Source organism: Cydia splendana, chromosome 2 (genome assembly GCF_910591565.1).
Source record: "Cydia splendana chromosome 2, ilCydSple1.2, whole genome shotgun sequence".
In the NCBI taxonomy this organism is placed as follows: Eukaryota; Metazoa; Arthropoda; class Insecta; order Lepidoptera; family Tortricidae; genus Cydia; species Cydia splendana.
The window spans coordinates 22,125,729-22,141,190 of record NC_085961.1 but is presented as its reverse complement, the minus strand read 5'-3'; the positions used below and the strand labels follow the sequence as shown (position 1 = coordinate 22,141,190).

The following is a 15,462-nucleotide window of genomic DNA, read 5'->3' as shown; positions in this document are numbered from 1 at the left end:
GAAACTGCAGCTCCTGAGTCTGCCAAACCGTAAATGTCAAAATTACACACCTTAAGTTTCAAATATGGCCGAATGTCACCTTCCCTAGGTGCGAAGAGAATCGTAGCAATCGAATTATAACTTAAGAATTTTTTCATTGAAGCACTCAATTTATCCGGAAAAATATTGCTACAATTCGGCCCTATTCGTTTTTTGTCTGTGAAACGGAACGTATTTCCGCGCTTTGACTTTGACGTTTACGATCTGTCTGTGTTGTCTGTGACTGCCGGTTCGGACAATTCCTCGCTATATGATCTTTTGTACCACATGAATAACAAATAATCTCGCCTTTAGATGGTTTAGCCCTGCATCTCTTAAAATCATGCGCAGTGCCACCGCATTTATAGCAAGTAGGAACCGCGGCAGAGTTCTGTGCATGTGTGGATTGCGTGGACGAGCGTTGAACGTTCCTAACAGCGTTACTTTGTTGCCCACTCGATTTCGCTTGCGCTGGCGACCTACAAAATGTTTGTGAACGCTTGCTACTACTAACATCTACTGCGTTCACCTGTTTGGACTTGGCTTTATATGCGAAATCACTACTAAGTGTGTGAGCTGAACTAGACTTGTTGGGCTCAACAAAATACTGCGTACGCTGTGATGCCTGCTCTAATTTCCTACAACAATCCTTCAGCTCGGCTATAGAATCAACCTTTACTAATGCCAGTTGTTGTGAGAAGCTAGGCCTAATGTTATTCATCAAAATCTGCAACTTTTCCTCCTCCGGCAATGGATTCTTCAAGCGACCAAAAAGACAAGACATAATTGCAAAATAAATGTGCACTGGCTCTTCTAAACCCTGTGTTCTTGCAAGAATCTCACACCTTAGGCGAAAATCAAAGTTTGCAGGCTCAAACTCATCTAATAAAATGGTTTTTAAGTCATTCCAAGAAGAAACTTGTTCCTTTATACCTCTGTACCAAAGCAAACCCTGATCAACAAACAATTGAGCTGCCGAGTTAAACAAAACCACATCTGACACACCATAAGCCAACTTGAGTTCATCGACACGCTCTAGGAAAGACCTCGGATCCGTGTTACCATTAAACTTGACTCCCCATTTAGCCACATTTTTGTCTCCGGAGCAGTGAACTTGCAGCTCCCTAGTAGGGACTGCCTGTGAAACCTGAGTCACTGCTGCCTCACTGTCGCTAGAGCTGCTGCCTGCCTGCCCTATACTGTCCAACTGTGCTAACAAAGCGTCAAGCCTATTTGTGAATTCAATCTTCTGAGCCAACTTCCCCGGATCTTCATCCACCTGAACCCGCAGAAGCCTGAAGTACAAATGACTACCCAGAGCCTTCGACCTGTTCCCGGAGTATCTATCCTTCGACTGAACAAACTTAGCTACTAAGGATGACAAATCATTTAATTTATCAGAAATAACTTTCAATTCTGACTCTGGGTTCAAATCTGTATCCAAAATCTCATCTGGCCGACACTCACCTACCAAATTCCTCAACTGTTTCCTAAGACCCTCAACTGTTGAGTGTGGTGTCTCTGACCTGATCTTTACTTCATAAATCAATTCATCGCGCAGCAAAGAGTGAAATTGCACAGAAGTGGCCATTGTATAATAAGTTTAACTCAAAAAATAAACAAATATGATGGCAAAAGATTTACAATCCAACTGACACTATTGTAGTCTGACAATTATATTAAACAATGTTATATCAATGTGTTTTACTATGTTTTACCTTTTATCTGTGTATGTATATTTCCTTGTCTTTATTGAACTAAATTTTCTGACCCAAAATATAACAGTGAATGCAAAACCAAAATTGTTCACAATTTAAAAAATCGTTCAAAAACCAAGTAAAAGTGTGTGTTCATAAATGTCAAAATTTCACCATTTGTTTTTTTTTTTATACTTTCTAATAAAAATATTACAATTATTTTTGAATTAGTTTATTTGTGTGTAAAAATAACCTGTCCTATATATGTTTAATGTTATTAAAAAACTTTCGAGTCAAAATGTCTGAACTTATTCATACAAAGCTTCTCAATTTTTAAAGCAATTTCTGCACGAGCTTAAAAGCTTTCCGAACTTCACCTTAACAAAGTGTCAACTCAATTCAATTGCAATACTCATAAAAGCTCAGCTACAATAAAATAGTGCATGAGTACTAAATTATGCACTAGAATTACACATTATTTTTTTTAATACTCAGAAAATATGTAAAATAACTTAAGTTACAGCCTCTTAAGTCTAAATCTCATGCATTAAAAGTAGCCAAATGGTACTTAAAGTTTGACACTTTACTTCCTGACAAAACGTCAGCACAAATGTAACTAACTGAAAATTCGAGCACTTACTTCTAAGTTTTTACAAAATATACTGAATATCGTGCAATAATTTAGGCAAAACTCAAAGTGAAACAGCTAAAGCCTATACTTAACGTTGTCAGAGCGTACACAAGCAAAGCACAAGCTCAAAATTTTACCTAAACGTAAGTACTACTAAAACTTTTTTTATCTATATGTGATGGCAGTGATACAAACTGATTTATGATGGAAATAGAGCTTTAGCTAGCTAGCTATAGAGACGGAATCTGTGGGCGCCAAATTGTCACGTAAATTATCCTTGCCCGGCTGTGGGCTTTCCCTGAGGAAACTCACGGACAATTAAAGTTACTAAATTAAATACAAACTAAATCTTACCAAAAGCTCAAGCAGGTGCTAAACTTATTTCCATCAACTATTCAGGGCAATAAAGGACATGAATGAAAGTTAGTTTTTGTGACACATCATTTATTACTAATTCGAACACGGGCAGTTATTCTACATGTAAATCATTAAGCTAGCATAAGCACCTTATTTTAATAATGTCAGACGACAGAGCTGGGTCGTGCCAGAAATGGTTCTAAAATGATTTACAAGCAGACCTATCTAAATTTGTTAGTCCCTAAATTATCATTGCCATCACATATGATTCTACTAAATTCTTTAACTTTAAATTTTGAAATGCTTCTAGGACGGAAGGAAAGCGTACACCAACCTCATAACAATGTTCCACCAGTTCAAGCCCGACGTGTGATCCTCCGCTGTGCCGGAGCTGATTTGCTGCAGCGGGAATCTGACCCGACACCGCAGAGCAACGCCGAAGGACTAAGGTCTCAGTTTGAAGGTGACGTCACCTCCATCCAGCAGAAGAGCGAAATTCTTATGGCGAACTGCTCACCAGACACACTTGAAGTTTTAGGAATATGGACAGACTTCCATACTCTGATATGCGAACTGATTTCACATACGTAGTAACATAAAAACGAAAAAACCCCAGTCAGCTGAAAGAAACAATTCAAGATTAATAACTAGAAGCATGTGCTCTGCTAACCTAAGAGACATTATATGATCTAAGTTTCTCACCAGCTGGAAATTCCTAGAGTGGACTCATCTCGCAGCTCTGATACTCCCTCCCACCACATTGTTTTACCAGCAGACTGGAAACAAAGCGAAATGGTCAAACAAAGATTCAACAAGGAGTTGCACCTGAGGACATCCATATATTATCATATTCTACTTACTGTTTGTGGCAAAATAACAACAGCATGAGCTCCCTAGCTCATGGATGCAGCGGCTACTGCATAACCAAGCCTCTGATCGATGCTACCAGAGCATGATGTACTTCGCTTCACTGTTCTATGTATAAAAGATGCCCATCCAGGGCGAAAACCAGCCAGGAAATGATCTCAAACCATTCTGTCCCTGGGATGACACAATCAAAATAACAGTAACTAATGAAATTCATGGAATAATTTTATATGCAAGTATAACCCAAAGAAATAAATCATATTCAATTATTTGAATATATTTCAACCTATTTTGTATTTATAAATTAAGTTTTTTATTTAAATATTTATTAATATTATTCCATAAATTTAGGATTTAATTTGAAGTAGCAACACCATCAGCTTCAATTTGTTTCCTATTGGCTGAATGCCCGTCATGTATATTGTTGCTACATCAAAGACTTCCTTGCCATAGAACAAAACTACACTATAATCGAGACAATCCTAAAAACGTTAAACTGAACTAACCATACAAAGTGCCGTGTCACAATGGTTGTGGTTTGTAAAGTAAGGTATAGTTAGACCTATCTATATATTTAGAGTCTACCTATTTATTTATTTATTTATAAAAGTATCAATATCAATACTCCCTTTTGCTTGTAATGTACATGATACTTACTAAGAGCTCCCGTTTAGTCTATTCTGACAGAATGGTAACTACGGAATCTTACACTGAGCATGGCCCGACATGCTCTTGGGCAATTATTTACTACTTGTAAATACTAAAACTCGTAAATTTCAAAAACAGTAATTGCTTAAATAAGAACTACTCCTCGCCTAGGTTTAGTGTTTTATTATATAAAATCTATTCTTTATATTTGTTGCTTTTTAGAGTAGGTAAGCTTTTAGAACAGCTTTATTACTTTACCTTTACTTTCTTTTATTACAGCGAAAGTGTGCCAGTTTATTTTTAAAAGGCATCGTTAATGCTCGTTTGCCATAACAATAGCGACATTTAAAGTTGGAACTGCTATTAAATAACCCTTAGTCATTCATATCAATAAAACAGGCATTTTGCAATGTGTACTACTTCTTTCATTCTATTTATTGTTCATTTAATAGCCAATGCGCTTTTGAGTTTCCAGCGTGACTCATTTATTGTAATACTTAATCAGATTACATATTTCATGAGAACCGAGCCTGCGCGCAATGTTTCATCTGTGTCGCGATGCCGAACGCTAGATAAAATCTTCAAATACATGTATTCGTTGAATAAGTAGATCCAGGATTGTTTCAAGGATCTGATGCTGATCGACCCTCCACGATCGCCTAAGAACCTGTTAAGCCGAGAGCATTATTCTGTTTAGCTTAGGAATCAAATTGAATTCCACGTTACATCTATTTCAAGAATCTGATGCCCCGTGACAGATGCCTGTCAATCTTCGATTATGCAGCTCGGTTTATTTGTTCGCCGCTTCGGCAGCGTGTGCCTACTCGCAATTCTCGGTAGCTGCACACTGCGTTATTTTATGAATATTTCATATTATTGTAAACGACTTTATCTTTCCAACAATGTTGCATAGAACATTTTGGTTTTATGGACCATTGAAAAACACTACCGGTTTATTGGCGACAAGTAACGGTTGCAAGAAATCCAAGTATGTGCTACTTTGAAATGTCGTACTGCCCTGTCGAAAAAAGCAAGAATATTATTTTTATCGTTTTTATATACTTACCTACATATGTTGGGGGCCGCTTATGCTCCAGACTTTGATGCCTCATTATCAATCATTACAATGGTTTTAAAGGTTGGAGTATCGTCTAAGATGATTACTTGTAAATATTTTTTATTTTGATTGGTGTTTTTGATTTATGCACTATGTACTATAAAGCTGTGTGCCGCGGCGCCCTGGTGCACCGTAGACACTAAAGAGGGGCGCCGTGAGGCAATCCTCCTCACCATGTCACGTCTCTATTTCGAATACACTGGGGCGCCGAGATTAAATTTTAAGCTTGCAAGTGCGCCGTGGACTGAAAAAGATATGACATAAGGTCGATGTGGCTAATTCCGTCATAGGGACTATTCCGTCCAATTGCGTTTTTCTCGAACAACGAACAAAATTGATAATTTCATCGACAAAGCAGCGATTGCTTTTAGTTTCAGCAATCAAAAGAAAATGGTTTATTTTTCCTATATACGATTGAAAATCAAAGAAATATACGGAATAGTCCCTATGACGGAATTAGACATATTGACCTTATACTAAAGAAAAAGTGACCAGGTCATCCAGAGGCCTTGACCGGAAGCCTGAAGGGTCTCCTTTTCTTTAGTAGGTATATGACGTCTATTTCGTTTTTATTTACTCATTGTAATACAAATTGATCGCCTCAGCCATATCTGCAAATACTTTCCCGTAGTCAAACTCAATCATCAAACCAACCGTTGTACTCGTAGTCCGACGATGGACGAGGGTAGCACACGACGGGTCGTTGTGGAGATCAATAGGTATGAGAAGTCTTATGACCAACGCTGGAAGTCTTATCGTCTAATAAACTGTAATATGTTTGTATCTCTTCACAAACCTACTCGCTTAAGCTTAAAGGAATCTGTTGCATTGTGGCTTACACTTGAGGCAAAACCCTGTCAGTGTCAACATTGCACAGCGGCAGAGCTTAGTTTTTAGGATTTAACATTTTGCCTCTGCGGTTAATCTCAAAATCAGTTTCGGCTCAAAACAATGCGGTCTCTGCGTCACTCGCTAATGGTTTATTTTGCAAGAGCGACACGTGCTGGTGTCGCGTGCCGCCGGCGGACGGCGATTTAATCTCGGGCACGAATGTCGACGTGAGGCGTGCCCCTTCACACGTGATAGTGGCTAGCGAACCTTACCAAAAGAGATCATCTCTTTGATGTCTGCCCAGCCTGCCTAATATGGCACAAGTATTCCACAAGAAAGTGTAAAGGTAATTTGTGACCTTTAAGGCATGCATGCGGTCTGCGCTTCTAATATACTTAGTATGTAATAGTATAGGATAGATACAGAATGATCAATCTATGTATATGAACCAGTGAACCAATGCAAGAGATTTGATACTATGAGGAAAACTATGTTTTAAAGTAAGTATCTTTAATATCTTAATAGACAAGGAATCAGTAAATCTGAACTACTTATTGTAGTAATTTGTACAAACAGGCTATGGGATTAGATAAACATCATGAGTATTCAGGGTTTATAGCAAGTTTTGATCATTATATTTATAATATTTGAAAATTTTGAAATATAACTAAAGATCTAAAACTATTATTAGCAAATATGCCATCACAAGGCTCGGTTCAGTCGTGTTACTACGAGAATTATTACGAGTAGGAAGTGTACTGTCATCTGCTCATTTTGAACCTAGTAAATTCGTCATCCTGCTGTAGGTATCCATCCTGACCGAATATCTATCTCATGCATAATAACATAAGTATATACACAATTATGTTTGTTACCGCTGGGCTATAAAATTGCCAAGAATTTTCGAACTGCATTTAAGTTCGCGCTATTGAACATTACGCCGACTTGTCAAATTAGCTCCAACTTTAGGGAGCGAGTGCGTGCGTTTTTATTTTACCTGATTAGTCGGACCACCGAAGTATTGTTCGTATATTTATTCAGTTGTAAAGTATGCGTTTCCGCTCTGAGTCAGCTATATACCTACCTAAATTGCTGCTCCGCTTGCAATTCATTGACCCAGATATGTATTCATCAATCCTATTTCAAATTCCGAAATATCGATTTCTTTATTGTATTATAAAAGACCTGTTATACCTATTGCAATACATCTAAATAAATAGGCTCCCAATGTACAGTCAGCTAAACTATTAGGTTAGCCCTGCATACATATTTGCTATTGCTAGTTGCTGACTGTACACCCCAGAATTCATGGTTTCAATTAAAAAACCATGCTAGCGCTCTGTACTTCTTTTTACGGGTACTGTAAATGTTATAAAAATACGAGTACAATGAATTACCTGAACCCTGCATTAAAATAGTAGAAAACATCTGTCCATGAATGTAAATGCCAACGGCCTCATCTTAGCCACTTAACATGGTAAAGCACTTAAGACAATGCCTTAATTTAAATTCAACCCCGACTCTCTGCGGTTAGTCAGCAGGACGCCAATGAATTTGCACTTGTGCTTCGCCAATTACAGTTATTATATCCCACATTATAACAGGTTCTTGATTATTTATTGAGCAAGATAAAACTCCGGACTTAGGGACATGTGAAAATAAAAACAAAAGTATTTCCATTGTAGATATTTATTTGTAGGTAAAATTGATTTAGCCGGATGAGTCGGTGTATTACAATATCATTATTGCTACTATTGAAATCGTCTCACTGCCAAAGGCACTAGTAATATAGATATAAGTCGGCTTATTCGTAAAAAATAGCACTTCATATTCATTTACGCACTTCATTTATATTAGGAATTTATTAAATAGCTATAATTGCATTCTCAGACATAAATTAAGTAAAAAAGAAACTACGCTAAATTGAATAAATTACGATGTCGGGACGGCCGTCAATCCATCGTCTCTTGACTTAGGTCGCACGTTCGGTTATCTACTTAAAAGGTACGAAAATGTTACTTTTTACTTATCACTATCATTAGAATCAGACTTACGCTACTTTTTATAAAAAATATGGTACAATACGTTATCGGACTTTCGCAAGTGAATGGCCGAGCGTAAAGTGAACGAATGAGCGACGTGATCTCGATAACGACTCACGGCCGCGGCCCGTCTTCGACAGCGGAGACGGGGACAAGCGAGCGTCCAGAAGCATACAATCCATGCACTCTACGGGCTGACAGATCGCTCCGTTCCTAACATCCCATTCATCCATCCACAGTCGCGCACGCTCCTCTGGTCGTCCCTGTCTCGGCGTCGCGCGCGTCTTCGCCGCTCGCCCGTACGTAGCTCACGGCGCTGACGTGCTTGGACACTACCATTAACTAACCTCTGTCGTCGTTCCGCACTCCAAAAAGATCAACACCATTATAAAGAAATGGGGAAGGCCTTTATGAGTTAAAACTCGACGGAGGTTTAAAACTAACATACTACTATTGCGAACGTTGATCACGTCGACGTGTCTACATGAACTCAAAAGTGCCTCTGATGAGCACGAGAGAAACTGGCATCGTAGACTTTGCAGAGAGCTGAGGGAGCATTGGGTCCTGGAAGTAATTCCGCAGCTTTAGCGGCCGCGCGTCGTCGTTGCCAACTGCAGGTCCACGCTGCAAGAACTACTAGTTGTGCGGCCAGGAAAGCAGCAGCAGCCAGCATAGCCCCTGCCGCGTTAACACAGGTCATTTCAGTCTCTCTAACGAAAACAGAGTCTTCGGTAACGTTCTTCGCACGTTGTTTGTCAAATCCAAACTTGTCGGTAATTTGAATAGTTTGCACGAGTAGCATGTCATCAGTAGGAGCAGCAGGAGTCGAACGCCTCTTCCTGCGTCCGTAAGACGTCACGGAGCGGAGCTCATTCGGGCCGCCGTCGCACTGGACAGGTTCACAAGTAGGCATGCAAGGCGTCACCAAGGCCCGGAACTGAACCACTTCTGATGATGGGAATTTGAATGCATCAAAGTGTGATAACAACATCTGCAATATAAAAGGAACGAATTAGATTGGCAAAAATAAAAATGATGGAATAATATATAGTTGCTTGACTGGTCGTAATGTCTTGTAAGGTTCGTCTATTCTTTGTCTCACCTTTCCGCTCATAGATGATTTGAATACAGGTCCCATGATAAAGTGATCTGTTGGGCAACCGTCGCTGTCGATGAGAGTGATTTCGCTGGAGTCGACACCATCCATGGCAACAAGTTCTCGCACGAAAATTTCGAAAGGTGAATTCGGATCCATGATTTCGAATCGTAGGGCCTATAAATACAAGAAACAACATAAATATATAAAGTCATACAGTCATTAGTTCTTATTTTCGTAAAAACTGCTGCCTTAATAAAATAGGGTTGTATTGTAGGTCGTCAATCATATGAGATTTGATTAATGCATGTTAGGATATAACTATTTAATTAAAAATTAAAAACCCCCTACGCTATATGCCAAAAAATAAATTTTATGCAAAGCTGATACTCTTCAAAACTGCTGGACCGATTTCTATCATACATAGTTAAGAACCACCACAAGGAAACTCAATTTCACGTAAAAAACCGTACTGAAACCGTATTGAAATCAGCCCATCCGTTGGAGAGCTACGATGTCACACAGACAGACAGACAGACAGAAATTGGCGTCAAACATATATCACCCCTCTTTTTGCGTTGAAGGTAAAAAAAATAAAGAAAGGAACGTTTTTCTAGTTTGCTTAGAAAAAGAGATTTCGAGTTGTATTTACTAATGTGATATCACATGACTTTATGCAAGAATATACTGTGCTTACCAAGGGGTCACCGACTTCAGCGGAAGCAATGATGTCGTCTCCGCTCCTGTCCGTAATTCTCATGGCTACGTTGGGTGAGTCGACGATCACTTCCTCCGAGAGTCCTGTCTGAATATCGCCAGTAATTCCGAGATCGACTTCGTTAGCTACGGTCTTATTGGTAAGGTCATATTGGCATGTTACAGCAAGACCAAGATCGGATGATGTGACGATAGTGTCGTGATGCTGAATTACAACATCGTTCAAGTATCTGCAATGGTCAAACGTAATTGTTACTACAACTGTATTTCGCCATATTTTTTGTAGAAAATAGTGCAGAATTATGTATTTATATTACCTGCCCAAACCGTTTTGCTTAACGTTACATTCTATGTTGTTGTATCCCATATGTAATTCAAACTCGAGACTTTGTTTAACGTCTACAACGCAGGAGTTAGGACTTCCCTTTGCATAAATTTTGCCATCGAACAATTTGGATGTTTGAATTCGAGCCACCATGTCACCGGCACGGCAATCAATAGAAACATTATAACAGGAGGACAGTTCGTATGTTGCGGCCTCGGGAACTTCCAAATAGGGATCCTAAAAAGGAATAGTACATGTACATTATTTGTGTCCTACATGCAGTTAGTGCTATGTAAAGAGACATAACTCAACATATACTAGGAACTTATTTAAACACTACCTGGATATCTGCAAGAGTGGCACGGGAGTGATGTGAAAGGCGGCACACATGATCCCCAGTGTCCCCATGGTCGTAAGAATGGCAGCGGAAAGGTGAATTGAGGCAAAGCTCTCTGCATTCCTCTACAGTTTGAACATCTTGGTACACGGAATCTACAGTTTTCAAAATGCGTCCACCCATCTTTTTGAATTCGCAAAGTTTGGTTGGTTCTTCAACGCAGTTATTTTCTAAGTAATCGGTGTCTGTAAAATAGAAAGAATTAGATTTTACTCGAAGCTAGCATTTGGTATCGGAGGCTTTAATTACAAACACAGGAAAAATAAACAACAATTACCTTCGTTCTGTTGGAAAGAGTTAGTGCCAGCCAATGTGATGCGGTCCATATCAGACAACACGCATTCTCCCGTTTTATTATTATAGTTCGCCGATCTGTAACAATGTTTCACGCGGGTTAGCGTCGGGTATAGAGTTGTATATTTTTTTATTGGTGTGAACTTTCCCAAGATGTTAACCTAACCGCATGGTATACTATACAATCGACGCGTTTTTATTCAGACGTCTAACTATTAGCTGACGACTTAATTCATGATAATCACAAAATGATTTAAGCAGTCGGTCTAATTTCGAGCAATATAAATTTGTTCCCCATGTCATTGATTCAATATGGGTGTACAGTCAGCATCAAAAGTAACGGATTAGACTACGCTTCATAAGTATGTAAAAAGAGATATGTCTCTATATGTAGAATAATATATTGGTCTGACAGATACTTTTCAACGACAACAAATAGCTATAACTAACTATTTTGGCGCTTTGTTTCATCTGCTACTATACTGATGCTGACTGTATCTATTTTGTTTCCCTCATCGACTTATTAACTTATCGATTATTTCGCATTCATCAATAATAAGTAACTAACATAAACACGCCATATATTTCAAATGCATGGTCCATACTTAGGAGTACCTAGATATTGGAAATCGAAAGGAACGGATTTTTTTTATCATGCTCTTCCACTTATAGCAGTTACAATACATAATTATGTTAATCACGAAAATAACATAGTAACTTATTATTCTCATTAACTTGATGAGTTGTTCTTTTTACATAATGGAAGCAATCCTTTCTTATCTTCGTTTTATTTAGTGACCACCCACAACAGTATTATCGAAGTCGATCTTACTCAATATTTTCTCGTGATGCGCACTCGGCCCCGATCAGATGACCCCAATAACCTGCGGGAACGCATTTTCACAAAAGATAGCGCAAATGTCTCGTTTTCGGATTTAAATAGTAATAATTATCGTTTTTATCGTAATTACTTACACTTATTTAAAGGCGAGGTTAATAGCTCGCCCATTCGATAGGTATATATTCACTGCAGGGGTGAATAAAAAAATATGGATCCTTGTTGTACTACGACAGCAAATAAACATTAATTAGGACTTACGGATTCAACAATAACTATATAGTCAGTCAGAAAAAAATGTACCTTAACAGCCGTATTCGAACAATGAGATATGTCAAATACTGGATATTGAAACAATATGTATCGGATATGTCAGTGTCAAACAAGTGTCAAAAGTGACGTTTTTGTTTGAAGAACTTGTTTGTCACTGACATATCCGATCCATATCGTTTCAATACTTAGAGAATATAACCAAACGGAGACGCAATGTCTATAATTTTCGGTACAAAATAGTCTGCCGTTTTTTTGCGGGGGAGGGGCACATCAAATGTATACGTAACGTCAAAATAACCATGTCAGATAAACGTCAGTCCATACATGTGGTTGACATGTGGTTGACCATTGGCCGCCTATTTTCGACAGAGGGGAACGCCTGTTAATGACCACTCCGTTTGGTTATATTCTCTAAGTTTCAATATCTAGTATTTGACGTATCTCATTATTCGAATACGGCTGTATGTCATATGGTCCTTAACCAAAAATAAAAAGAGTATAATGAAAAAAAAAGTCATAGTAGGTAATGGAAACTTTGTAGACTTTCTAATATTATCTTCGATAAGAATAGAATCGATATGCAAAAGCATCAATATGTTTTTGGGAATAATTATTTTTTTGTGGACCGTACCTATATTCAAATAAACTTGTGAGTATGAGCATCTGTTATTCTATTTAGAAAAAAAAATCAATTCCGATAGATTTTATTCTGTAAAAACGTAATAGTACATTACGATACAAGTGTGAAAAATAAGAAATTCGCAACGAGTGGCGATAAATTAACGACACGAGTTGCGAATTACCTATTCCCACATGTATTGTACGTTTTACAGTACATATAGCCCTTTTAGCGGTGGTGGCCGAGTGGATATAACGTCCGACTTTCAATCCGGAGGTCGCGGGTTCAAATCCTGGCTCGTACCAATGAGTTTTCGGAACTTATGTACGAAATATCATTTGATATTTACCACTAGCTTTTCGGTGAAGGAAAACATCGTGAGGAAACCTGCATACATCTGCGAAGAAATTCAAAGGTGTATGTGAAGTCCCCAATCCGCATTGGGCTAGCGTGGGGACTATAGCCCAAGCCCTCTCGCGCATGAGAGGAGGCCTGTGCCCAGCAGTAGGACGTATATAGGCTGAATTATTATTATATTATGGTGGCCCTTTAAATTTTCGACATAGTTGCGTAATGTGCTAATTATCGCACTAGTGCGGTAAAGTAGCACCATATGTACTGTAAATGTTATTAATAGTTAGAAGTAGTATACAAGGCGGCTTTAAGTATAAGTAAGTATACTTACCGCTTACCGCTTACTAGCGGTTAAGTCAATGTCAAATTGTACTGGTAACCATGGTAACACCAGGTTTAATCGGTTAACCTCGGGTTAGTGGAATGGTGCAAGTGGGCCTTAAAAGGTATATAACTTTTGAACCTGCACTGTCTTAAATTACGTTATCGCTTTGATTTGGTATAATACGGGTACGCAATGCAATATCCATTATAATGCTTCAGCTCGGGTGGTCCTAGCTTTGTGAGCAAAGAATAGGCCATTTATATACCATCATTTCTATTAGTTGTAATTTAAACCCTGAGATTTCCCGATATGCCCTGAAGCTCGTCTAAATACGGTTTGAAATAAATTGGTCGTACTCGTAATTCAAGTATGCGTTATATTTGTACGACCTTGTTTACTAATACGACCCATTATGAGGTTGCGTTAGAAATGTTGAATTGTTTTATTAATTGATAGTTGTGTTGCATTAAAACAATGAATTAATTCTACATTGTTACACAGTTTGAAGTCCTAGAACAATGTATTTATCGGTTATCGTATCATGGAAGCAGGAAGCGATAGGGCAAAGCGCTCCCACACCGCCGCATGCGCAAGTTGCGGCCGCGCGGACCCACGCGGGCCGGGGCGCGGGCGCAGCGCCCGCCACGTCCGGGGAATATTTGCCAAATGTCGTGACTGTCGACGATCGCGATGCGCGCCGCCCGGGGTGCGCCGCAACCTGCAACCCGCTTGTTTCAATGGCGATGATACCACAACTAGTATCCGACCCAACTGTACCCAACGGTACACGTGTCAAGACGATACTAAGCAATGACACGACCACGTGAAATCGCTGTAATCGCATAATTTTTAACGGAATATCCGAAGGCGGGAAATCGTGGAATTGGTTACTACACGCGACCTCCATTTCACTAGCAAAAAGCTTTTGGGTGAACTTGTTACCGTTACTCAGCAACTCTAGGCAGTGCGACGACGTCCCATTACAAGACGTAGACGCGCTGGTCATACGTAATGTTCTCAATCGCTACAGCACCGAATGTGAACGTCGGATGCAGTACACTATTTATGTTAATGATATCAAAAACCGTAGAAGGAAATAAACACAATAGGACAGTCGTGTTCTGCTACATTAGACGCCTGAGTCGCGGGCCGTGCAATTGGCCTCCCTGCTTTGTATATAATGCTCGTTTGTAGAATTCAGTAACGAAATGGCTACCAGGAAGAGACCGTGACTTATCCAGTGAGGTGCGCTGCAAAGATGTGCCGCAGGTCTCACCATCTACGGCGAACCGGTGAAGTCTGATTGACTTCGTTATCGGTTCTAACCGTAAATAAGCATATGGCCCAGAATGTCAACCTAATGAGGCAGTTCGGAAAACTGGTTTTCTACAGATGAAGTGATTGTTTTCTATGATTAATGAAATGACGGAGCATTCAATTATGTAAAGGTTCGAAGTCTGGGAATAACAATTGACTAGTTACGGGTGCCTGTCCTTGGTACGATTTGACGCGGGTCACTGAACCGATCTGATTGAATAGTATAGAGACATGACCCGCTACAACGTCTTTTGTCCTGTCTTGTTAGTGCGATTGTAATGGTCACTTCTAAGTTATCACTAGGCTTACGTCAAAGGATTATGTATTCGTTGTTTTTACTCGAATCAACGCTAAATAGTGTAAAATGATACCTGCTAATCCAATTTACAAGGTTATTTTTGTTTTTATCGAGTTTATATATTTAAATGAAAAACGTTAAATTTTTCTCAAGGGAACCCGACGCGGATACCATAAAGTGCCTTTCGTGTAACGATTTCCGGCCTTCTTCTATGGCTAATGCATTAAATGCTTCGACAGTTTAATTAACTGCAATTCTTCGTCTACCATTAGCGCATCTTGGATACAACAAAAATTGCTTTTGTGATTTAATTGCATGAAAATTATACGATGATACCCTAGGCTCGTTCATTAACCACTACGGTCAGCCCTGTTAGTCTATGCTTATTATATAACATTCTC

The 15,462-nt window shown here is 39.1% G+C and overlaps 2 protein-coding genes across 3 annotated transcripts in view; one reads left to right on the top strand and one right to left on the bottom strand.

The window, feature by feature from the left end:
- Positions 1-15,462, top strand: part of LOC134805998 (autophagy-related protein 16-1) — a 271,109-nt gene that overhangs the window by 36,844 nt on the left and 218,803 nt on the right. The window lies entirely within an intron of this gene.
- The window catches only part of LOC134805991 (uncharacterized), an 82,986-nt gene continuing 75,363 nt past the window's right edge, over positions 7,840-15,462 (bottom strand). Inside the window, exons 7-12 of the mRNA XM_063779170.1 lie at positions 11,021-11,115; positions 10,687-10,928; positions 10,339-10,583; positions 10,002-10,251; positions 9,311-9,481; positions 7,840-9,199 (exon numbers count right to left, since the gene is read on the bottom strand). Coding sequence (XP_063635240.1) covers positions 8,699-9,199; positions 9,311-9,481; positions 10,002-10,251; positions 10,339-10,583; positions 10,687-10,928; positions 11,021-11,115 — 1,504 coding nt within the window. The 3' untranslated portion in view covers positions 7,840-8,698. The remainder of the gene's footprint in view (positions 9,200-9,310; positions 9,482-10,001; positions 10,252-10,338; positions 10,584-10,686; positions 10,929-11,020; positions 11,116-15,462) is intronic.